Source organism: Anomaloglossus baeobatrachus, chromosome 4, assembly GCF_048569485.1.
Source record: "Anomaloglossus baeobatrachus isolate aAnoBae1 chromosome 4, aAnoBae1.hap1, whole genome shotgun sequence".
NCBI classification, from domain to species: domain Eukaryota; kingdom Metazoa; phylum Chordata; class Amphibia; order Anura; family Aromobatidae; genus Anomaloglossus; species Anomaloglossus baeobatrachus.
Window position 1 is genome coordinate 187,253,241 of NC_134356.1, and position 26,673 is coordinate 187,279,913.

At 44.6% G+C, this 26,673-nt stretch overlaps 1 protein-coding gene across 1 annotated transcript in view; it reads right to left on the reverse strand.

Moving 5' to 3' along the window:
• The window catches only part of PPP2R2B (protein phosphatase 2 regulatory subunit Bbeta), a 485,791-nt gene extending 469,900 nt beyond the window's left edge, over positions 1-15,891 (reverse strand). The window contains exons 1-2 of the mRNA XM_075344606.1: positions 15,813-15,891; positions 15,661-15,738 (exon numbers count right to left, since the gene is read on the reverse strand). Of these exons, the coding sequence (XP_075200721.1) occupies positions 15,661-15,738; positions 15,813-15,822 (88 nt within the window). The 5' untranslated portion in view covers positions 15,823-15,891. The remainder of the gene's footprint in view (positions 1-15,660; positions 15,739-15,812) is intronic.
• Positions 15,892-26,673: the final 10,782 nt, after the last annotated feature.

Consider the following 26,673-nt stretch of genomic DNA (forward strand, 5'->3'; position numbering starts at 1 on the left):
GGATATTGTGCAGAAGGGCAGATTGCACAATACCCTGTGATGACCTGATAGGCAAGGGCGTCACAAAAGCATAAAACACCAAAAAGAGACAAAAATGGCAGCGTCAAAAACGTGATAAAAATGAATGTAAAATAACCTACAAATGCAATGAAGAAAACACTAGTAACCTAATTTATATAATAGGTGCAGAAATACTGGAGAAAATATGTCACATCAAAAACTCACCAAAAGCTCATTGTGGGAATGTATGCTTAGGGTATGTGCACATGTAGCACCCCTGAGACCATCAGGGTGCTACAAGGTTCTGCATCCCACAAGTATTCAGGGCCTACCCCCTTAGTGACTCAGAACCCCAGTGCCGGTAACACCAAAACCCAGGTAATCCCAGTTTTCCCAGACATTCCCCCATACAATGGTACCCAGCTAGCGAGGGACCAATGAATGGCCACCTAGAGGTGTAGCCAATCCAGTCCACTACTTGATCAGGTGGGAGGGGCGGACTGAGGACAGAGAGAACACAAGAAGTCAGTAGAGAGAACCGCAGTGACTGGAGGAGTGTGAAGGTGGAAGCAAAGTGACATCCTGACTCGGGTTAATGGTGACCTAGTACCCAGGAGAAGTGGTTGCCGTGGAGTACGGTGGAGTACTCCCGGGACTATGCACCGATGGGGTACAGGACCCTAGGACAGGAAAGACCTTCAAGCCGACCTGTTAACACCTGCACAGCAAGGGGGCCATCAAGGACCTAGCTGACCCTAAAGAATCTGAAGACTCAGTAGCAAAGGGAGAACCAGGGACAGGACCAGAGACTCCATCCCCACAAGGTTCACGCTACCGTCAGGCGAACAGAAGTGGACAAACCACAGAACGAGGACCCCCAGTGTTGTATACCATGGGGACCCACTTTCCAGAGACAGGTGCAGCCGAAGAAGGTACCATAGAACCAGACTGGTACTGGGACGAAGGGGATCTGGAGGCGAAACCAGCTGACCTCGGGCAACCAGACAACATCTACCAGCAGTGAGTAAACCAGTTGCCCGGAACATCTGTGTGGACTCCCTTCTTCCAACGCCCACTGCACCATACATTCTATGGGGCAAAACCCTACTTGCCTACTTGCGGAGGGTCTACCATTCTAGCTGCCAATATCATCAGCCCCAGTAGAGACATTCTGCAGCGGCGGCTCCCTATACTTAGCCGCAACACCGCTAGTGGCGTCACAAGTGAACATTATTTTATTCTCCCCTCTAAATATCCCCATTACAATAAGGGCTCAGGGCACGGAACCGGACAACGGCCACCACTGTGACATTCCCAATTGAGACTCTGCCCGGAACCGAGTACTCCATATTACTGGGTGCTACACACATGTAAAGTATATGGTGCGAAATCTCTGTACTTCTTGGTAGGAAAAATGTAGCAGCAAAAACAAGTGTTCTTGCAGCGCATTTTTGTACAGATTGCACCCATACCAATGTAAGGATAAAATCTGCAGCCAAAATGCTGTAAGAATTGACATGCTGCAGATTTAAATCTGCACCAAATCTGCAAGGAAAAAAATATTCAATATGTGCATGAGACATCAATATTCTCATTGACTTTGCTGGAATACAAAATATTTCAGGATTTTTGACAAATCTGCACTGAAAAATGCATAAAAAATGAGACAAATCTGCAGTGTGTAAATAAAGCCTTAGACAGAACCCCACCTTTCATGTCCCCCGTAATTCCGCAACATACAGTTTACATACGATGGCAGATTTTTTGCTTTCTTGCCTTTTTTCAGAGAACATGAATGATAACACAAAATCTTTTTTTCCAATCATGGTTAGTGGTTGGGTGAAGCCATTTATTGTCAAACTACTGTGTTTTTGCTTTTTCAATCCTAATGACAACCAAAAACATCCAAATGACCCTGATCAAAAGTTCACATACCCCACTTCTTAATACCGTGTATTGCCCCCCCTAACATCAATGACAGTTTGAAGTCTTTTGTGGTAGTTGTGGATGAGGCGCTTTATTTTCTCAGATGATAAAGCTGTCCATTCTTCTTGGTGCCTCCAGTTCCTGTAAATTCCTGGTCTTTCTTGCATGAACTGCGTGCTTGAGTTCTTTCAAGAGTGGCTCAATGATATTGAGGTCAGGAAACTGAGATGGCCACTTCAGAACCTTCACTTTGGTCTGCTGCAGCCAATGACAGGTCGACCTAGCCTTGTGTTTTGGATTGTTGTCATGTTGGAATGTCCAAGTACATCCCATGCGCAACTGATGAGTGCAAGTTTGCCTCCAGTATTTGCTGATAATGTGCTGCCTTCATCTTTCCTTCAACTTTGACCAAGTTTCCTGTGAGTTTTGTAGCTCACACATCCCCACATCATCATTGTAACGACAAGCCACCCACTAAGCAGGTCCCCGAGGTACCCCAAAACCCTTTAACCCCTTTACATGGATTTGGAATTACTGCAGGGTCCAGGGGTTCACTGCCTATTGTAGGCTGCAGTCCAGAGATAGGGATAGTTGACAGGCCGAGGTCAAACCAAGATGTCAGGCGAGGTACAAAACAGCAAGCCGAAGGAATGTCCGGAAAACAGGCCAAGGTCAAACCGAGATGTCAGGCGAGGTAGAAAACAGCAAGCAGGAGGGACGTCAATAAACAAAGCTGATTTCATATGAGACATAAAGCAAGGTGCACAGTACCAGGAAGGATGTGGCTCAAAGCAACACAAGACTATCTCTGGCAAGGAACCAGTGACACTGAAGAATATAAAAAGGGTGTGGTGCCTTCCCATAGGCTGAAGTATGAGCTGATACTAGCTGGAAGGCACACACCCCTACAGTCAGTCAGCAGTACTGCAAGTTCAAGCCAGACCAAGCTTGGTGAATGTGCGGGACTCCGCCTACCAGAACCACTGGAACTGTCTTCTTCCCATCACCAGCACAGCCCGCAGTGTGAGCAGAGCGGCGCCTTGTGACCGGAGCAGAAATCACCGGAGCAGGCCCTGGTGGAGACTTGACAGTAGAGCAGCGACTGGTGACTGGGGCATACGTCCCCGGGGCAGGCTCTGGTGGAGATGTGACAGTAGAGCAGTGCCTGGTGACCGGGGCAGACATCTCTGGAGCAGGCTGTGGAGACGTGAAAAATCAGCAATCCACCTCCATGCTTTACAGTAGGAATGGTGTTCCATTCATCATAGGCCTTGTTGACACCTCTCCAAATGTAATGTTTATGGTTGTGGCCAAAAAGTTCCATTTTGATCTCATCACTCCAAATTATCTTGTTCCAGAAGTTTGGAGTATTATAGGCGAGATACTTTGTGGCATTTGCGCAGTAATAGATTTCTTCTGGCTACTCGACCATGCAGCCCATTTTTTTTTTCAAGTGCCTCCTTATTGTGCATCTTGAAAAATCAACACAGCTAGTTTTCAGTGAGTCCTGTATTTCAGCTGATGTTATTTGTGGGTTTTTCTTTGCATCCCGAACAATTTTCCTTACAGTTGTGACTGAAATTTTTGTTGGTCTACCTGAACATGGTTTGTTTTCTACATAACCCCTGATTTTCTATTTGTTAATCACAGTTTAAACACTGCTGACTGGCATTATCAATTCCTTGGATATCTTTTTGTATCCCTTTCCTCTTTTATACAGTTCAACTATCTTTTCCTGTAGATCCATTGACCATTCTTTTGCTTTCCCCACAATCCAGAAACATATGTGGCTGGATGAAAGATACAAGAGTCCATCTGCATCCCAGAAACTCACTCAGCTTTTATTCACACACACACTGATTACAGGTAAACAGGTCACAGGTGAGGATGTTACCTTTATTAGCCATTCAATCCCATTTGTGTCAACTTCTGTGCATGTTATCAGTCCAAAATCACTAGGGTATATGAACTTTTAATCAGGGTCATTTGGATGTTTTTGGTTGTCATTATGATTTAAAAAAGGAAAACACAGTAGTTTGACAATAAATGGCTTCACCCAACCACTAAGGCCCCTTTCACACGTCGGTGATTCTCGTATGTTTGTGCTTTTTTTTAAACGTACCAGAATCACTGACATACGCAGACCCATTATAATGAATGGGTCTGCTCACACGTCAGTGATTTTTCACTGCACGTGTCTCCGTGCGGCGTACCCGCGTGTGCGTGATTGCCGCACGGAGACATGTCCATTTTTTTCTGGCATCACTGATGTCCCACGGACCACGCAGTGGTGTGGTCCATGAAACACGTGCCAGAAAAAAACGTGCATTTAAAATAATAAACATTTTTACTCACCCGGCTTCAGCCGCGCTCTCTGCAGCCCGTGCAGCCTGCTGCTTCTAAGCCGGTTGATTACTGTCACGCATATTAATGATGCACGACACAGCTGACCCGGAAGCAGCTGCTGAAGGGGTGAGCGCTGGCCAGATGCTGCACCGCGGGAGCGATCAGCACCATGGAGAGCGGGAGCGGCCGCAGGTGAGTTGATTTCTAAGTGCAATCACGGGCCACGGAGAACGGAGCCCGGATTGCAGTTAGACAACCCACGTGTGCCGTGAATCACGGTACACGCAGGGACATGTGCGTGTTTTACATGCCAGTGAAAAACGTCACAGTTTTTCACTGACGTGTGAAACGGACCCAACTATGAGTGGAAAAAAAAATTTTGTTTTATCTTTTATATTCTCTGAAAAAAGTCCAAGAAAGCAAAAAAATCTGCCGTGCTATGTAAACTTTTGCGCACAACTGTGGCTGGTGGATAGATGATCAGCTAAATGTCCACTATTGCCTTTTATATAAATACTTGCTGACCAATCTCTGGAAACATTGGCGTGGTCCACAGTTCCATGAGCATAAAGCCAGCAGTCTGGCAGCAATAGAGATCACTGTGTACATGAGCGTATACAGTTCAGAAAGTAGGAAAAATGCTTTCTGCTCGAGCCCCCGCGATTACATGATTGCTGCCTGATAGGAAGATGTAGGAGCTGCTGAGTCTTAGCAGATCCAGATTATGTAGTGTAGTCAGAAGGCTGAATTTTATCTGTGACGGGGGCTAATGTGCTAAGGGAAATCAGCAATAAAAAAAATGGTAATATTGAACCCTTCCCTAATCTTTTATCACCTTATAGGCACAGTGTTTGAAATAAATAAAAATAATGTAAAAAAAGAAAAATAAAAATAGACAAAACTAAATAATAAAAAGGTCCGTTTTCACACATACTAGAAAAACTTTCACATGCATACTAATTAGAATCAATGGGGATCTTCACACCTCTGTGTTTTCACAACCATGTGTCCTTGTGAACCATCTGCGCATACATGTGATCCACAAGGAGACATGTCCGTTTTAGTCCAGCAGCCTGGATGAAATATGGACAGTACATGGATGGCATCCGTATGACATCCGCGTGATATGTAATGGAAAAAGTGGATGATATTGAAATGAATGTGTTTTTTTTTTTTTTTATGTGAAAGATGTGCAAAGATAGATAAATGCTAGATAGATTGCTAGATAGCTATATAGCTTGTACAGCTATTTAGTCAAATAAATAAATATTTTTCTTAACCAGCACAGGATAAAGCAGCAGCTGCAGGCTACAACTCTCCCATCTACTATACTTTGGCTGGTTACAAAAATAGAGGGGATCCCACTCTGTGTTTTTACAATTATTTAAATAAATAATTTTAAAAAACGGTATGGGGGTCCCCCTTATTATTAATAATCAGCCAAGGTAAAGCAGACAGCTGGGGGATAATAATATTAGGGTGGGAAGGCTCTTGGTTATTTGGCCCATCCCAGCCTATAAATTGCAGCTCGCAGGGGCCCCAACTCTGGCAATTTGTCCTGCTCTTCCCAACTGCCTTGGTGCGGTGACAATCGGAGTAATATTTGTGGAGTTGATTCCAGCTGTGTAATGTGAGCTGGCATAAAGCCCTGGTGTTAGTAATGGAAAGGTGTCTATCAGACACCCCCATTACTAACCAAGCAGATGTAAAGAGCAAAAACCACACAAAAATATTTTATTTAAAAACATCCCCATCTCTAGCCCTCATTCACCAATTTATTTCTTTAAAAGAGCTGTGACGTTCTGAAATCATCCAACAAATCCGAAGTAGTCTACAAAACCAAACCAGAAAGAATTAAAGTAATAAAGACAAGACACAGCCCCTCATTCACCAATTTATTCCCAAGAGAACTGTCATGCAGCTCTAAAGTAATCCACATAGAGGTCCTATGACGTTTCCTGACTCAGTGGCCCAGCCTATGAAAAACGTTCAGAGAATGAGTACCAGGGCTCAGAAGCGAAGGAGTGCCATTTGACTTATGGAGCGCAAATTTTCCTTGAATACTTTGCTGACTCCATTTGCAGAGCCCATAACTGCCAAAACAGCAGCCTTCAAGTGACCATATTTTAGAAATTATACCTCTCTGGTAATTCATGTACGGGATTAGTGACAATTTTTTCTCTGGAAATCACCCATGGAGTCAAATGCAGTGAATGCCCAGTACATTGTAGTGCCTGTACATTATAACCAGCTCTTGCTTCTGTAGACACACACCTTTTTAAATTAACTGTGATTTAGACACATTGTGGTGCTGAGAAGAGAAGGAGCATTTGGATTTGGAAGCACAGATTTTGCAGGGTTTCTTTTTTGGGGGTCAGCTATTGCATTTTGCCAGAGCCTTTGTGTGTTACCAGTAATGTGGAAACCCACTCTATTTCCCTTAACAGATGATGGAGCTGAGTGAGGACTTGTTTTGTTTGTGGGTTGAGTTAAATGCTATTGGTTGCAAGTTGGGTTGCAGAACATTTTGGATCAGTTCACATTTATCCTGTGCTCTATGCTGAGGACATGCAGCAGGGTTTCCATCTACAGCTCTGAAATAAGTGATTTAGGTGACTTCCCCTTATAGTCAGTTGCTACGAACTCCATTTGGCCTCTGTTCTATGGTATCAGTCTTTTCAAACTAGCACAAAAGTGTTGTTGACCTCACTTTCTGTATGCCTTACAAGACACGTTAAAAGATGCGCATCGCCGAAACAACAGGCTAGACGAGAGTTCAAATTGACTCCATCTGCCTAATGACAGTGATTTTTCCATTGGAAATTTTGTCTGAATCACGTTTTTTCTGAGATTTACACACAATTCCTGGTGTAAGTGCTCAGTATAGAGTGCAAGATAAATTTGAGCTGAATTTTACTGGGAGGTAGAATGAATAAATCAACAGCTGTTGAAGAATTGGTTTTATTTATTTTCTATGCCATTTACCTTGTGATATAAGTGGTAAGGCAGCTTTATTCATTATAAACCTTAAAAAACCCATCATACTAAAAAACGATTTTTTATAAAATGAAGGTTTTGTGCATCATTGAAGTTTGAAGGCTATAACCTTTCTATTTATCTGCCGACAGTCATGTGAGAGCTTGTTTTTTGCAGGATGAGTGGGATAATAATTTTTGATCATTTCCTATTTCACCTATTATGAGGCAGAATCAAGAAGAAACAGCAATTCAGGATTTTTATTTTATTTTGTTTAACACCATTCGCCTTGTTTTAAATATATCTTTATTCTTTGGGTTAGTGCAAATACAGCGATTCCACATTTATATTGGTAATTTTTATTATGGTTTGCTGCTTTTTCTCAGTAAAAACAAAGAAAATAGTTTTTACATTGCTGTATTCTGAGAGCTATAGCTTTTATATTTTTTTTCGCTGCCAAACCTGTATGGTGGCTTGTTTTATGGGGGAAAAGATGATATTTTTAGCAGTACCATTTTTATTTACATATGACTTTTTGATCCTGTTTTATCCCACTTTTTATCATTTGTATGATGAAAAGACAGTTTTTGCAACTTTTTTTACGGTGTTCACTGAAGGGGTTAACTAGTGTGATAGTTTTATAGATCAGGTTGTTCCGGATTCGGCAATACCAAATATGTGCACTTATGTCATATATTTTTACATAAATATACATATTTATTGTCAAATCCCAAATGTCCCATTCCTTAATCCAACTGTGATTCTAGGTATGAAGACATTTTGACACTAAATTATAATAACCAAATTTTATTAAATCCAACTAAAAAGAGAAGAGACTGCAATATGACCTTTACATAAATGGTAACAAGTTCACTAGTTTAAAGGGGTGGTTCACTACTCTGCTATAGTGGCCACATCTCTGTAAAACTGATAGGGGAGGCTTTTTCTAAATACCTTGTTCAGTCTGCTTGTGAGCAGCACTATTGTGGTCTGCTCATCCCCATGAAGTGATTCCCGGCCTCCGTGACCTCTGATATTTGGTGATGTTACGTCAACTTCTACTTGACCTGACATCACTGCAGCTGGCCTCAGTCTTCCACTCAGTTTCACCACTCGTCACAGCCCAGCATTGCTCCTGCTTGCAGCACTCTGCAGAGAAGGAAAGCACGCCTGACATGCTGCACTGTGACCGCAAACTGTTCAGAGGCCGAATTGGCAACACAAGGTATTTGAAAAAAGTCTTCTCTATCAGTTTTACAGGGATGTGGCCACTACTGCAGAGTAGTGAACCACCCCTTTTAATGTGCTAATCTATAGTTTATTATTATTATTATTATTATTATTATTATTATTATTATTATTAATAAAATATAATTTATTATTACTATTAAAGGGAAACATTATTAATATAATAGTAATCTGATCATTACGCTAAATACAGGATCAGTATTCTCTACTTAAATACAGCAACCAACAATTGTAAAATTATAATGTACATGTAAAAAGTTCAGGATCAAAATATCACTCTGAAAAGCCTATTCATAAAGTGCCTAGTGCTTAATTATAACATATGTACCCAAAGTAAGTACCTATGAATGAGAACAGCTCATATAGTGATGCTATACCATGACAAAATTTAGACAACAAAGTCTCACCAAACTGCATGTATAACACTGAGCCTACATTTAAATCAAATACCTGTAAGGCCGGTTTCACATTCTTGTCGTTTTAACGGAAATGGAATCCAGCACAGATGCAGTACAGTTCATTTATTTATAGTGGAAGCGTGACACCATGCGGTTATGTGCTTCATACACAACCCGCATGTGTCCACATTGTGTCTCGCTCTTCCACTGTAAATAAATGAACTGTACTGCATCTGTGCTGGATTCCGTTTCCTTCAAAACGACACAAATGTGAAACCGGCCTAAGGTGGTTGGGGTCTGTCTGCCTGTCTCCTGCCTCCAACACGCATTTCGTCACCTTCATCAGCCATGGAATTCCAGCAACATGCTAGATTGTCCCAGACACCCCTCCATCTGTGGGTGTCCGCCCTTGTATACACTTACCCAATTACACCTTACCTCCAATTATTTTATTACTGGCAAATGCCAATTTTGCCTTAGAACCATTACAAGTACAATGACATTTTCCTCTCATGGAGAAATAAGATTTAATTTCTTTGTTAAATATATGCTATCAGATAAATAAGTTTATATTCCGCTTCTCCTCTAATCATGTTATTCGACACATTCAGCTTCTCCGGATTAAGAATTAACATCATTCATTACCTTTTCTCCAATTAAGTATAAATTTTTTATATTTTCAGACATAAATTAAATATGATGATAAGAATTTTTACCATGTAATATCTTTCTATCTATGAAAATTTTATTCTGGTTCCCAGGCATGCTGTTCAGAGAACAAAGGAAGTAATGGGAAGATCAGCGCGACATCAGGATGAGACTAATTGCAGAAAACAGCGACATCTGCCTATGATAGAGAAGGCAGTCACATGGAAGGCTTGTAATCCTGAATTCAACTTTGGATGACCTTTTTATATATTTTATTCTGTTTTAAATAAACTGTCAAAACTTTGTAGTTAGATAAAAAAAATAAAATCTGGATTTTTGAAAGAAACTAGCCAACATACTTAAGAATTCTAAATGAATATTCCACTTAAATTCTGAATGAAAAGACTTTGAAGGTATTATTTTTTGTTAACATGTGTAAAAGACTGCAGCATCATTAAATTAGATTTCTGTACAGCCAGATAAGTGGATGTAAGCCATATTACACCCACAAGACTGAGACTCCTCTGGTTTTACTGATGTCAGTTGTCTTAAGTCAGTTTTAAGTTGATTTAATTATTTAATAAGCTGAATTAGACCTAGATGTAAACACAAACGTCCCTATAAGCTTAGATAAGGCAATTGTTCAGAATTTGTCAAAGTGCCATATTTGTCAAAGTACACAGCAGTTATACAGGGCAGAAGATAGGTTCAGGCTATTAAAAAACCTTTTTCCTAGTTCAATTATTCGGCAAATGTATCTTTTGGTTCATCCATATATTAGCTGATGTTTACTTTCAAATCTACCACCCTTTCACACATTCTGTGCACTCTACCAACCTCAGTCCCTCCCCATGTACAGATTACATGTTTTCTCACATTCTTAAAACACTCAAATCCATTCTCTAATAGTTGTAGGAGGTGGTCTCACAAATCGATAAACCATTAGCTCTCTTTATCTATCTTCCTTCTAGTCATAGGAGACATTTCCCCTAACCAAGGCCCTCTTGGTTAGGGGAATAACTACTTATCTGCTGCACACAGAATCCCTACTAAACCCTACTAAACGCATTAGTAATCACATATCATCTCCTGTCCATTTTAATTGCATCTTCTGGCATTCTGGTCAGTTTAAAATAAAGTCCCCTACATCCATAACTTCTGTTTTCAAATTCTTTTAATCTTCTGGCTCTCACAGAAAACTTGATCCATTAGTCAGACACAACCTGTGATTCTTTGATTGTTTCTCTCTTTTATGGTGGTTTGCTTGCTTCATAAAAGTGTGTTTTTCAAATCATCCAGTACCCTCACTTATGTTCCCCTCTTTTGAGGTCCAAACCTTTAGACGTCTCCACCCTTTCGTTTTGGGAAAGTTGGCTACACATTCAGGTGAACCCCACAATTTCCTATATCAGTTTACGACTGTTTTTTTGACCATACGATTTTAATAACTCTCCTTTCCTGCTCTCTGACCACACTCTTGTTTCATTGGTTAAATTTTGTCACCCCATTAAGAACTTATTTATGTGCCATCAATACCCAGCATCTTTTGAAGAATTTACAAGTGCATCTCAATAAATTAGAATATTCTCAAAAAGTTATTTTTTTTCAGTAATTCAATACAAAAAGGGAAACACACATATTATATAGAATCATTACAGAGTGATCTATTTCAAGTGTTTATTTCTATTAATGTTGATGATTATGGCTTACAACCATTGATGATTATGGCTTACAAGCAATGAAGACCCAAAAGTCATTATCTCAGACAATTACCACAAAACACCTGCAAAGGTTTCCTAAGCATTTCAAATGGTCCCTTAGTCTGGTTCAGTAGGCTACACAATCATGGGGAAGACTGCTGACTTGACAGATATCCAGAAGGCAGTCATTGACACACTCCACAAGGAGGGTAAGCTACAAAAGGTCATTGCTAAATAAGCTGGCTTTTCACAGAGTGGTGTATCCAAGCATATTAATGGAAAGTTGAGTGGAAGGAAAAAGTGTGGTAGAAAAAGGTGCACAAGCAAGTGGAATAACCACAGCATTGATAGGATTGTTAAGAAAGGGCCATTCAAAAAATTAGGGGAGATTAACAAGTAGTGGCCTGCTGCTGGAGTCAGTGCTTCAAGAGCCACTACACACACACACACACACACACACACACACACACACATACACATACACATACACATACACACATATCCAGGACATGGGCTACAACTGTTGCATTCCTTGTGTCAAGCCACTAATGACCAATAGACAATGCCAGAAGCGTCTTACCTGGGCCAAGGAGAAAAAGAACTGGACTGTTGCTCAGTGGCCCAAGGTGTTGTTTTCAGATGAAAGTAAATTTTGTATTTCATTTGGAAACCAAGGTCCCAGAGTCTGGAGGAAGAGTGGATAGGCCACAATCCAAGCTGCTTGACGTCTAGTGTGACGTTTCCACAATCAGTGATGGTTTGGGGAGCCATGTCATCTGCTGGTGTAGGACCACTGTGTTTTATCAAAACCAAAGTCTTAATAGCTGTCTACCAGGAAATTTTAGAGCACTTCATGCTTCCTTCTGCCGATTAGCTTTTTGGAGATGGAAATTTAATTTTCCAGCAGGACTTGGCACCTGTCTACACTACCAAAAGTACCAGTACCTGGTTTAATAACCCTAGTCTCACTGCTTGATTGGCCAGCAAACTTGCATGACTTAAACCTTATAGAGAATATATAGGGTATTGTCAAGGGGAAGATGAGAGACACTAGATCCAACAACGCAGACAAGCTGAAGGCTGCTATCGAAGCAACCTGGGCTTCCCTAACACCTCAGCAGTGCTACAGGCTGATCACCTCCATGGCCCACCGCATTGATGCAGTAATTCATGCAAAAGGAGCCCCGACCAAGAATTACTGAAATAGATAAACCTTTTGGTGGATATTCTAATTCATTGAGATGCACTTGTATATTCATACTTGGCCCTAATCTCTTACCACTCCTGTCCTGATTTAGCTTTGAAACTCAGAGTAAGAATGGAAAGTGCTCTTTATGAAGCTGCACCACCTACATGCAGTACGTCACAGCACTGATGACAGTAACCCTGGCTTTTTTCCTCCAACACCTTTTCTCCAGCGGTGCTCTAGGTGTGCTGAACGTCTATGGAGAAAATGTCTTAGCTGAACACTTTGAAGGACCCTCACTCCTCTTGTTATTGTAGAATTATGTGTTACTCTATAATGTCTTTATGTCTGTACAAGTTCTCTCTGAATTGTAAAATGCTGCATAATCTTTCGGAGCTATAGAAATAAAATTATTATTAAGATTGTCATACAATATTTTGCTGACCTAAAGTCTTTCCGGTAGAACCATGAGATTTTCCACTCTTAGGTTTATATGGGAGCAAAATTGTGGCTGCATTAAAACTGTTTGAATATTTGCTTATTCTTTCAGAAAGATATACAGAAAACAACATTTCACAAACTAGACTTTTCACACTTTTTTGTGGAGGCGGATCTAGATTTTCTGGCATCCTAGAGAACAGTTGAGTTTGGCGCTTCCCCCACCTGCTCAGGTGGTTTGAGTAGTCATCATAAAACCCCCTCATATGTGATTTTTATACTTAGTGACATGCTAACTGGCTACTTTTCCTAATTCTCTCAATGTCCAGTGACATATTGAGAGAAGTACGGCGCCCCTGAGGCTCAGTCGCCACAGGGTATTGTATCTGACTTAGAGTGCAATTCTTGGTCTCGGGTGATGAAGGAGTTAACCACTGGTGTTGTTTTTCCACTTACACAAAACATCTAGCTATGAGTCACCACTTACACGGAAAGCTGGACAGTCTGGGGAATTCTAGGTTACTTGGGCAACAGCCACTAAGAGTCATCCCAAGGGTGGGGTCACCGAGTGAGTAAGAAAGCCACAAACAGTTATTGACTTCAGAACAGTCTGAGACAGTGAAGAGAGAACGGGTCCCTGGGAGGAGTGCTACACCCAGCTCCCCTCAGGGGGACCCCCGGGATGTATGCTTAGGAGCCATCTTGGGGAAGGAGGAGAGAGTGCCAGAACATGATGGGACTTGTAGTACCATGGCTACTATAGAGAGTGCTTCACAGAGCTTCTATAGCTATGACCGGCCAGTCTGGAAGAGGGTTAGAGAAAGAGGCGACCGGTTGAGATGATGACAGAGGAGATATGGCAGCTGGGGGGGAGCTTAACCGCTTCCACAGTGCCAGCGCAGTCTGGGTGCAGAACCCTCGGTTGGGGACACCTTCACAGACTCTAACAAATCTGCAGGGGTTGGGGATTTAATGTCCCATCACCCACCACCCACTTTCCTGGAGCACAGTGACATATAGGATCCGGGGTCGAGTTTACAGCCTGGCCCCATGGAGAGAACCCACGTCACCTGCATACAGGACGGGACACTTAACACGGACAACAGAGTCCCCAAGTTGCTTCAGGTCACGGGGAGCCGCAACTCAGCGCAAGGAGGAAGGTCTCACACATTTCCACAGACACCGGTGATTGCCTCTGATTTACCCGGGACTGGCTGGAGTCCATCCATGGTAGCGGAAAGCGGCACCTCCGGGGAGCTTTAAGAACTGTGAGTGAAAGGAACTTTGAACCGCAGCACCCGTGCTGTCCTTGTCGTTGCCGGCGCTGCCGCCCTGTGCTTCGGCGCCTTCAGCCGTCCCCATCACCCTCATCCTCCTTGGGGCTCGCTCCACCTCTGAGGAGCTGGACTATCTGTGCTGCGTTAACATCATCCCCAGAGGAAAGCAACATCTCGCAGCGGCGGCTGATTCCTGGCCACGCACCATGGGTGGTGCTGCAAAGCATCCCCCATACCCATCCAACACCGCTTCTTGAAGAGGAAAAGTCGCAGGAAGGGTCCACGGCGGAGGCCGAGTTACCCCGTCACCACTGCAACCGGTGACACGCTTCCCAGGGACCCTTCACCCTCCTTCCATCCCCCTTTACACCGGACACCCGTTCATTTGTCCTTTACATGTAGCCGACGGGGCAGTCACAGCAACCCCACAAAACCACTGCCCCAGTGCCGAGTAACCCCTGAGGTCCCGTGGGGCGCTACAGAAGCATGTGTCCGTAATTATGAAAATTACATATGACAGGCATGTGGTGACATGTGGTGAATGCTGTAACCAGCAAGCAGAGCTGAGTTGTGTCAGTGTATTACATGTTAGGATTGGGCATGCTACAGTGCTTAACGTTAAATTTAAAGGGGTTGTCCAGGTTTGTGATTAAAGTTTGATGTCAATGTATGTGACTACAGACTTTTGAATTCTCATAACGTATGCACTGCACATTTTCAGGATGCTCCTGTGCCGGCAACAAGAATGGACAGTTATGTGTGTGCAAGTATGTAACAAGCATACATCCAGCCACAGTCCAACTAGACGTGTTCAGCCTCACTCAATTCCCTTGCATTGAGTGAGGCCATGCATGTTTAGTCGGCCTGTGAAGACATGTATGCAAATCACATACTTCCGGTTTCATTACCACCCACTCTCACCGCCACGGTGCCATAGAATCTTTATAGCATGCAGTGCTCGAACTATGAGACTTCAGAAGGCTGCAGTCACATAGAGTAACTGTAGACTTTCATCACAAAATTGGACAACCCATTTAATGCTCCTAATATAAATAAAAACATGCGTAGGTTATTTTTATGTACGAGCTTTGAGCTCTGTTGCGTTTTTGCCATTCCTTTCAGCATTTTTCAAATGTTTTTCGCCCTTTAAAATAAATGGGTAATGTATGCAAGTAAAAACACTGAAAAATGTATATAAAAATGTGCTTATTATGTACAACATTTTTCCTGCCTGAGTGTAGAAAAAAGTGCCGCAAAAGGGCCAAAAGTGAACATACCCTATCCAATATTTCTATAGCAATGATTAACTAGCGCTATCAGGTTTAGAAATAGCCCTTGAATTTTTGTAGTCTTAATACATTTCTAAAACACTCAATATCCAATTTATGTTCACACATTGTATATGTTAACTACCAAAAGAATAAACATGACAGTAACCTAAAATATGCTTAAATATAAAAAAAATAGGTATTTCTGATCATTATTAATATTTTATGACTAGTAATTGATTAATTTACCTTCTGCATCGCCAAGGTCCCAGGTCCCTTTAACTTGGGAGAAGCACCACAACGTCTCCTGAGTAAAGTTCTCAAATCCTGATGAAAAGACACCATGCTCTAGAAATGAAGGTGTATTGCAGAATATTTCTAGCAATCTGTACAATACTTACCGGTTAGCATGCTTCATGTATGATATGACGATTCTTTGGAGAGTAGCTATCCTGCCAGAGTCCGACTGTCTGTATTCCCTATCTGATTGCTTTTTTTCTATTCTGCCCGAGCACAATGTTAGCTTCATTTAAGTCTGGTTCAATTGGAGTCAGTCCCCCGCACATCAGTGAAAGCATCACAGAGAAGTATGAAGGCCTGTAGTCACAGTACGCTTTCTGAAAATATGTCACAGAATACTAATCTAATGTGGTGCAGAATATACACAGCACATTAAGAATATACTCAGAAGCAGCCAAAGGCCAAGTTTTCTGTATTAGCATTTCCCGTAACTAAACAAACATAATACATAAGTGATAAATTATTACAGATTATAAATATGCATTGTGAAATACCCCAGATTGGTTATTGTGTCTAATGCTGGATGCCCAAGTATAAATTCTATTTATATAATTAATCTCATGGCTATCAGGCAAAGCAGAAAAATGATTTATACCCCATTAAACAACATACAGGCTATGCAAAAATATTACAAAATACTGTTAAGTAAAACAACAATAGTTACACAATTGTGTCCTGTAAATGCATACTATAGTATTCTAATTAATAGCATGTATTAGTCTGCTATGACATTTAAACTCTTACTACTGGTATATCCTATATACTCCTGTGACCTTACTGTATATAAATAAGAAAAATAAACCAAAAACTGGAGACATAACGGAAACTAATATAATGGATATAGGCCGTCCCATTTTATTCTATAATGATATAAGATGTGAGAGAGACTTTTCCACCTTGAGTATGGGTAACAGTATGCAGTGGACATGATAAATGGGAGGCAGAGTGAAGTCAAGGTTGTGATAAATTATACCTGCAGAGGTGGCTTTTTAGGTTACTTATATACGGAGAGCTTCATATAGTCTGTAGGGATTATAATGGAGGGAGAGGAAAAGAAGTTAGACGTAGAACGTATGAGAAAGAAATAATAGTTGATAAGAAAAGTTCACGAGCACACTGGTCATTATGTTTGGACTAATATCTACAGTAGATTTTCCCAGCCTTGGTGACTCACGGCCCTATGATGTTTGGGTGATGGCTATCAGTGAATTTGGTGCATTGGCACCATGTGTACCAAACAGCTGTGAGGAGAAGATCCCCAAATTATCAAATAACAAAGAAGGACCTAGCGTCACCTGTCACAGGTGCTCAGGAGGAAAAAAATGTAATATAAGGAGAGTAACTCCGGCACACTGTAATGCCTCCCAATGGAAAGTCAAGAAGTAAAACGTCTGTATTTGTCTCAGATTATTTATTGGGGAAAAAAAAATACAATTGCAGAAGGTCCGCCTTAAAACGTTTCGGCCTTCGTTTCGGCCTTCATCTGGTCGGACAGACTGACTAAATGTATAGTAGTCCTGATATATATGAAAGGATGGGGCTGGTGTGCGCAATCATACGTCTTAATTCTTCTATTACCTACTGATAGGGATGCGGGGTTTCCCGTGGTGAATCAATGATGTGATCTCATCTATGCTTATGGTTTCGTCTGAAGGGGTTCTTTGCTTATATGTCCGTAATGCACAGCTCAATCAGAGCTGAAAGACCAATCCATATATATGTGGCAAGTTGACGAAAACCGTTTAGGTGAAGGTGCTGTGAGACTGAAAATAGTGCGCTTAGCGCAAAATGATAGAGTGGTATACTGTTGTAGAATCCATTCGGTCGCCTGTACACCATCATCGTGTTGGATGCTGGTGTACAGGCTGTTGACATCCAGTGTTACTAGTAAAGCAGATAGGGGACAACAGTATACCACTCTACCAAGGGACAATAGGACCTTTAAAATTGTTTTGGACAATGACCAGAATATAACATATTACCCAGCCATATACAAGTATTTCAAGGAATTCCCATTTTGCAGACAGAGCCAAACAGTGAGGAGTCTGCAGTGTGGTCAGGGTTGGAGCCCTTGGACCACGGGAGGTCCGACTAGGTGGCAGATGGCTTTGTAGGGCGACAGGCGATGGAGATCCGGTCGCGGGAGACCTGAAGTGGACCGGGGCAGGGTTGTAGCTCACCAGTACCGACAACGGGAATCCGGTCCGGAGGCCGTGCACAGGGGGTGTACCTGGACTCTAGGATGAGGCACGCTTCAAGCCCCTTGTTAATTGACCAGCGGGACAAGGTACCAGGCCTTGTTCCCGAAGAGAGAAGCCCATATAGAGCAGACCGGCAGCCCAACGAGGGGGACAGGGTGTCTGCGAAAAACCCATTAAAGTCCCACGCGTCAGCATCTGCGGGTAATGGCTCCCTCTGCGTCCAAAGCTGCAGGGGAGCGGATTTCTCCCATTCCAAGTGGGGTTAATCCACACACCACAAGACACAAGTGCAGGAGGAAGGGTCCCTCCTTTGTCAACTCGTGTGCAGGACCAGCACACCCCTCCAGAGGCAACCGGCATCCGGCCTTGGTTTACAATACAGACTTGGTGTGAATTCTTCCTAATTGTGAGTACACCGGTGTCACCCGGTTCAACCTGCCTAAGGCGCTCCAACACTGCTCCCTACCTACACCTGGGCCCTGGGACTACACCTTCCCCCGACCCATGGAGGGGATACCACCTTCCTGCCCCCACACCATCGGTCCTGAACGCCGGCCCTGAGAGGCAGCGGCGGTGCCACCATCCCATCACCGCAACCCACTGCTGGCGTCACAGACATTCTCCCCTGTAAATACCTCCCTTTTTCACTGTGTGCGAGGACGGCCGGTTGCACGAGCCCCGGGTCCGGTCACCACTCGAGCCCAGGACACGATCCCGGATTCGAGCGCCACTCGAGCAGCCCCGGTTGCCGCAGCGGAGGCGGCACCAGTCCGCGACAGACCCACCAACTAAAGAAGGGTGCAGGGGAAAGAAGCCACCAGATCACCAAACCGGCACTGGGACTAAGGGGACCAATGGTAAAGACCAGCCTTCCTCCGGGTACCAGCCACCAAACCACTGTGAGTAAAAAACCCAGTTACTCTGCAATCAGTGTGTGGCCTACCTTCTTTCCGCGCCTAACTCCATCACTTACCCCCTGGAGCCCAGTCCCTACTTGCGGAGGGCCCAACACCCAGGCTGCCACTAATACCAGCCCCAGCTGTGAGAGACTGTGCAGAGGTGGTTCCATCACCATAACCGCAACCCGCAAGTGGCGTCACGTCATAAACTTTATAAATATTCCCCTGTACATAACCCCCTTTTTAAAATGACCCCCAGGGTCACAGAACAGGCAATGGCCACCCAATGAACTGTTCCCCATATATAAAGGGCTCGGGATCTGAGTACCCCATAGCCCTGGGGCGGGACAATTTCACTTCTTTGCCTTAAAAATCTCCTGTGTTTCTTTTGTAGTATGTTCTAGGTCATTGTCCATCTGTGCTGTAAAGAATCATTTGACCAACCCTTGCTGCATTTGAATCTGAGAAAACTCTATAACCCTGTAAACATCAGAATTCATCCGGATGCTTCTGCCTTCACTCACACGATAAATAAACTTAGTGACCCAGTGAAACTGGAAGCCATGCATGCCTGTCCATCACACTGCCTCCATCATGTTTTAAGGAGGGTGTGCTGTGCTTTGGATCATGAGCCATTCCAAGCCGACTCCATACTTTCTTTTCCCCATCATTCTGGTACAGGTTGATCTTTGTTTCATCTGTCCGAAGAATGTTTTCCCAAAACTGGTCTGTCTTTAGATGTTTTTTTGGCAAAGTATAATCTGGTCTTTATATTGTAAGACACATTTATGGTTTGCATCTTGTGGTGAAATTTCTGTATTTGCTCTCATGAAGTCTTTATAAAGTTAAAGATGACACACTTAGGGTATGTGCGCACGTGTGCGTATTACATGCAGTTACGCTGCGTTCTGCACCGCAGCGTAACTGCATGCGTCCTGCGTCCCCTGCACAATCTATGGAGATTGTGCAGGGGCCATCCGCACGTGGCATGTTAGAACGCAGCGATTCGGCTGCTTGCCGAATCGTTGCGTTCTAAGAAGTGACATGTCACTTCTTTCGTGCGTTCTGCATGCTGTCTTTAGGGAGAGGCAGCATGCAGAGCGCACGAATCTGCCGGCACCATGCGCTTCAGAATGCAGCTTTTCAGCTGCGCTCTGAAGCGCACATTTTCGGTGCGGTGCAGAGCGCACACGTGCGCACATAGCCTTACTTTGTATTTTAAGCAAAAAATGTTTTTTATCTTTTGAATTGAAAAAACAATAGTTTGGGCACCCTTGTGCTCAAATATTTTTGACCAAGGTTTCAGACCTTAATCAGCCTGTTAGGGTTATTGCTTGTTCACTATCATGGTTAGGAAAGGCCAGGTGATAGAAATTTAACAGCTTTATAAAAACCCAGCCTCCGCTAACTTTGTGCCAAAAAACAGCAGCCATAACTTCTTCTAAGCCGCTGCCTAGCACTCTGAAAATGAAAATGGTATAGGCCCACATAGCAGGAGAAGTCTTTAAGAAGATAGCAAAGCTTCAAGTTGCTCTTTCCTTAGCTCAAAATGTAATTAAGAAATGTCAGTTAAAAGAAACAGTGGAGGTAAAAATAAGGACTGGAAGACCAGGCAAACTTTCAGTGAGAGCTGCTCGTAGGATTGATAAAGAGACAAATCATTACCCCCGCAGATTGCAAAAGACCTTCAGGAAGATTGAGCAGACGCTGGAGTTGCGGTACATTGTTCTACTGTTGGCCTTCATGGAAGGGTCATCAGAAAAAAAACTCTCCTGTGTCCTCAGCATTCAGCATCAGAAGTTTTCAAAAGAATATCTAAACAAGCCTGATGCATTTAGGAAACAAGTCCTGTGGACAAATGAGGTTAATAGAACTTTTTGGCCACAATGATGAAAGGTATGTGTGGAGAAAAAAAGAGCACAAAATTTTAGGAACATCTCACCAACTGTAAGGGGTAGTCGAACCCCTGGTAGTGAAGGAGCGGTTTTTCCCCCCCTGAAGACGCCACAGTAGTATGGTGGCAAATTGTAAATGTTAATGGTAAAATGTTACCTGTCATAAACTGTTTCCCCACTAGGTGCCAGTGTAGAGCAGTGGTTCCCCTGGTAACAGTGGCAGGGAAGGAGGGGCAGGGCAGCCTAGGTGGGGAAGGAAGGGCTCTGAATGCAGAGTCCAGAGTTCAGTGTGCAGTGAGATGTGACTGGAGAAAGAAGTCTGAGGTGACGGGGCAGAGTGTGGAAGTGGTGCAGTGGCAGAAGAAGTGGAAGAGTCAAGACTAGTCCCAAAGCCGGTAGTGTGTACTACAGTGCAGTGCAGCTATCAGGGGGATAACAAGTGGCCCCTGCAGGTGAAGGGTAGTGCCCTGACAAAGACGTGAAGGTAAATGGGAACGCCCGTAGGAAACAAGTGAAGTAGTTCCCCGGCAAAGAAGTGGAGAGGTGAGAACTTATCCGGAGCCGGTAGAGTGTGCTAGATCTGCCCTACAGTGAAACAGGGTTCAGAGTGCAGCTACTAGGGGGTTAACGCATGTCCCCTGCAGGCAAGGCAAAGTTACCGGGGAAAGAGGAAACCGTCAGCAAGAAGTGTAAGCTGTAATCCGAAGTGACTTGATGCTGAAGGGTGTAAAGAAGAGCGGAAGTTGTGATCAATAAAATGTTTCTTAGTTCACCAACTGCCTGTCTGTGGCTCTTTACTGGGAGTGGTGAAGAGGCCTGTGAGCCGAGAGAAAAAGGTGTTACGAAGAAGCAAATGGCCCACATGGAAGCGTTCCTGCCGCCTACACTCTGCCCCACAAACAACACACCTGTTTCAACAGTGACGGCCGGGCCAGGGGTCAGCCTGCCGCCCCCTGGGCGGGAGACCGCGACTACAACCCCTAAGGCGCCCCCTGCCCCCGTTACAAACTGGCGTAGTCGGCAGGATGAAGCCTGCATGCAAGAAACCCCGACCAGAGACTGTGAGGAAGATCAAGTGGTGCCTGATGTGCTGAACAGGCCACAAGATGGCGGCAAGATGGCGGCCGTCCTCATGGACGAAGCAGAGGCGCGAAAAGTTGGCGCCAAACGAAGAGCGCTGGGCTGGCCTGGGAGGACGAAGCCGGGAGTGCGCCGCCCAAAGAGGGGAGGTACCTGCCCCAAGAAGCTGCAGAGGTCTAGAGACGTGGGCGGCGCTGCAAGAAAGAAAAGGCGTCGCCAACGCTATGCAGACCTGGTGGGTGAAGCCGGGGGCGGAGTGTGTGCTAAAGCGGGAAAAGAAGAACCGCCTCCACCTTCCCCGGCGCCATTGCAATCCCAGCAGCAGAAGCAACAGTTCCAGTTACCTGTGCTACACAAAATGGAGGCCAGGACAGACAAGCAAGCCGTAGCGGGCGCGCTGGTGCCCGTAGGACGCGGAAGAGGACGTCCGATGGAGAGCTCGGTGGGAGAGTTACCCACCATCACGTTGCCGGCAAGCATGATACCGGCCGTGACTGGAGTCTCGGAGAAACCAGCGAAGGTCACGTTTTTTACCTCATGGGATGCCGTTACCGGGGAAACGACGACGGAAGTCCGGGCCACCTACAAGTCCCGGCTGACTCTGGGGAGAGGGCCACCAGGAGCATCCGTACAGATTCCGGAGGCGCCCGCGTCTGTTAAGGTAGGCCCTCTGCCCCCCTCAGGAGTTAAGGCCCTGTACTGGCAAGATATCCCAGAACCAGAGGTAATCGTCCGGAAGAGAGTGATTTGTTTGCCGTTGAAAACCGGTACTGTTGAAAGCCGGTGAATGTTTCCAGTTACAGTAACGTTAAAACTACTGAACCCGGGAGGCGCTTAATGCAGAACTGTGCGTGGACTCCTTCCGTGACTGTTAAGAAGGAATCTTGGTGTCTTGTTGTTTTCTGCCCACCCAAAGACCGGGAGCGCTTGGAAATAGCCTCCGGGAAGAAGGTCAGCTAAGACCGGGAGCGCCTGAGGAGGGCCTCCGGGCAGATGTGCGACTAAGACCGGGAGCTTCCCTGGAGGGACTCCGGGCACCAAACTTGTGTGCCAATCTGTGTGTTTTAAGTATTGTGTTTTCCTACATGTGTTGTTTTGCAGGTACGAACCTGGCCAGGAGGCTGAGGTTAAAGAGGGGAGGAATGTAAGGGGTAGTCGGACCCCTCGTAGTGAAGGAGCGGTTTTTCCCCCCCTGAAGACGCCACAGTAGTATGGTGGCAAATTGTAATTGTTAATGGTAAAATGTTACCTGTCATAAACTGTTTCCCCACTAGGTGCCAGTGCAGAGCAGTGGTTCCCCTGGTAACAGTGGCAGGGAAGGAGGGGCAGGGCAGCCTAGGTGGGGAAGGAAGGGCTCTGAATGCAGAGTCCAGAGTGCAGTGTGCAGTGAGATGTGACTGGAGAAAGAAGTCTGAGGTGACGGGGCAGAGTGTGGAAGTGGTGCAGTGGCAGAAGAAGTGGAAGAGTCAAGACTAGTCCCAAAGCCGGTAGTGTGTACTACAGTGCAGTGCAGCTATCAGGGGGATAACAAGTGGCCCCTGCAGGTGAAGGGTAGTGCCCTGACAAAGACGTGAAGGTAAATGGGAACGCCCGTTGAAACAAGTGAAGTAGTTCCTCGGCAAAGAAGTGGAGAGGTGAGAACTTATCCGGAGCCGGTAGAGTGTGCTAGATCTGCCCTACAGTGAAACAGGGTTCAGAGTGCAGCTACTAGGGGGCTAACGCATGTCCCCTGCAGGCAAGGGAAAGTTACCGGGGAAAGAGGAAACCGTCAGCAAGAAGTGTAAGCTGTAATCCGAAGTGACTTGATGCTGAAGGGTGTAAAGAAGAGCGGAAGTTGTGATCAATAAAATGTTTCTTAGTTCACCAACTGCCTGTCTGTGGCTCTTTACTGGGAGTGGTGAAGAGGCCTGTGAGCCGAGAGAAAAAGGTGTTACCAAGAAGCAAATGGCCCACATGGAAGCGTTCCTGCCACCTACACTCTGCCCCACAAACAACACACCTGTTTCAACAGTGACGGCCGGGCCAGGGGTCAGCCTGCCGCCCCCTGGGCGGGAGACCGCGACTACAACCCCTGAGGCGCCCCCTGCCCCCGTTACACAACCACTAAGCATTGGGGGTGGATCTATCATGCTTTGGGGTTGTGATGCAGCCAATGGCACAGGGAATATTTCACAGGTAGGGAAGAATGGATTCAATGAAATTTCAACAAATTATTGATGCAAACACAACACCATCTGTAAAAAGACTGAAGAAGAAAAGAGGATGACTTCTACAAATGGATATTGATCCTAAACACATGTCAAAAACCACAATAAACTACTTCAAAAGATGCAAGCTGAAGGTTTTACAATGGCCATCACAGTCCCCTTATGTGAACCCTTGAAAATCTGTGGCTAGACCTCAGAAGAGCAGTGCATGTAAGACGACCTAAGATGGAAGAATAGATAACAATCTCTCAAATAAAAATTGAAGGACTTTTGGCTTATTACCAAAAGCGTTTACAAGCTATGATACTTGCCAAAGGGGGTGCTACTAGGTTATAATCAAACAAGTTAAGGATTACATAGATCTGACTTTTCTCAGCTTTCTTTTAAAATCAGTAACATGTAAAAAAAACACTTTATAAGTTTTGTATCACTGTAATTGTACTCCTCTGAAGAATCACGTTGCCAAATTATTTTTTACCACATTTGGGACACCGTATTACCACATACTTAAAGGGAACCTGTCACCACTTTTTTGTCCAATAAGCTGCGGCCACCAACACCAGGCTCTTATATACAGCATTCTAACATGCTGTATATGAGTCCAGGCCGGGGGTATAACATAAAAAACACTTTATAATACTTACCTAACGGTCGCATTGTGGGCCTAATGGTTGTCTCCGTTGTCCGGTGCCGGCGCCTCCTCTTTCGGTTATCTTCGTCCTCTTTCTGAAGCCTGGGTGAATGGCGTGGTTACATCATACACACTCGCCGGTCCTGCGCAGACGCACTACAATACTTTGAGCTGCCCTGCTCAGGGCAGATCAAAGTGCTCCTGCTTAGGACCTGAATGCCGGTGAGTGTGTATGACGTCGGACCCGTCATGCACCGCGGCTAGAGAAGGAGACCAAAGATGGCCAAAAGAAGCAGCCCCAGCACCGGACAACGGAGTCGCCCATTAGACTCACAGCGCGACCGTTAGGTAAGTATTATAAAGTGTTTTTTATGTTATACCCCTGGCCTGGGCTCTAATATACAGCATTTTAGAATGCTGTATATAAGAGCCCGGTGGTGGTGGCCGTAGCTTATAGGCAAAAAAAGTGGTGACAGGTTCCCTTTAACAGTATTGCATTTTTTCACCATTTTACCTTGCTTTTAATTTTTTTCCTATTTCCTACTATATTATTTAGTAAAATGAATGGTGTCATTCAACGCTACAACTTATCCCACAAAGCCAAGCCCTCATCTGGCTATTTCAATGGAAGATGTGAGGAAAAGAAGTGTGAAAGGGTTAGGCCTTGTGCACACAGGGCGTTTTTACAGCGTTTTTTCTAGCGTTTTTCATTGCTTTTTTTAATCAATAAAAGCAAGGAAAAAGCATCCCAGCAAAGTCTATGAGAATCGGGACTTGCTGTGCCCACGTTGCTTCTTTTTCAGTTGCTTTTTTTCTTGCTGAAAAAAGAAGCAACATGTCAATTGTTTTAGCGTTTTTTCCTGCTTTTTTCCCCAATTGACTTCAATGGAGTCAGGGAAAAAAGCAAGAAAAAACGCATGTGTAATGCCCACGTTGCTTTATATTTTATGCGTTTGGGCGTTTTTAGGGAGAAAAGAAAGCTATGGCTATGTAGATTCCTTCATAGAAGAAAGCCACATAGCCAGCATCGGCAGCTGTTATCTTATCTCCCATTGTTTACCGCGACACCTCTGCAGGGACCCCCGCTGACGTCACAAGGTAAAGAGTTCATCACAGCGGGGGATCTCCAGGAAATACCCCAGTAATCCTCCTGCATGAATTGTATTCACCTCCTGACATCCCCGAACTTATACAGTGAGGTGTCGCGGTAAACAATGCAGGGACCACCGCTGATGTCACAAGGTAAAGAGTTCATCCCAGCGGGGATCTCCAGGAATGCGGGGGGCGTTCCTCCGTAATCCCCCTGCATGAATTGTATTCACCTTGTGACATCCCCGAACTTCCCTGCAGCGACGTGTAGCGGTAAACAATGCAGGGACCTCCGCTGACGTCACAAGGTGAATAGTTCATCCCAGCGGGGGATCTCCAGGAAAGCCCCCGGTAATTCTCCGGCATGAATTGTATTCACCTCCTGACATCCCTGGACTTCCCTGCAAAGAGATGTCGCGGTAAAACACCGCAAGAATACTGAATGCCTGGTGCACAGCCTATGCCACATAAATGCAGGGAACCCCCGCTGACGTCAAGGTGAACCCCTAAAAACCCCGGTGAACCTCCTGTATGAACTGTGTTTACCTTATGCCGTGCACCAGGCATTCAGTATTCTTGCAGTGTTTTACCAACACCACTCTACAGGGAGGTCCGGGGATGTCACAAGGTGAATACAGTTCATGTAGGAGGATCACCGGGGTTTCCTGGAGATCCGCTGCTGGGATGAACTCTTCACCTTACTCACCTCTCTGCAGTCTCCTGGGTCACGTCCCATGGGCTCCAGGACCCGCCGGTAAGCAGCTGATTACGTCCATCGGTGAAAAGCCTGCCGGCTTTTTAATAAACAGATGATGAATCAGCTGATCTTCCCTGGACGTAAACGATCGGGTGATGCTATCAGGTGATAGCATCAGCTGCTTACCAGCGGGTCCTGGAGCCCATGGGACTTTTAGACAATCAGCTGATGTGTAATCTGTTTCAGGTCCTTGAACCTGTGTC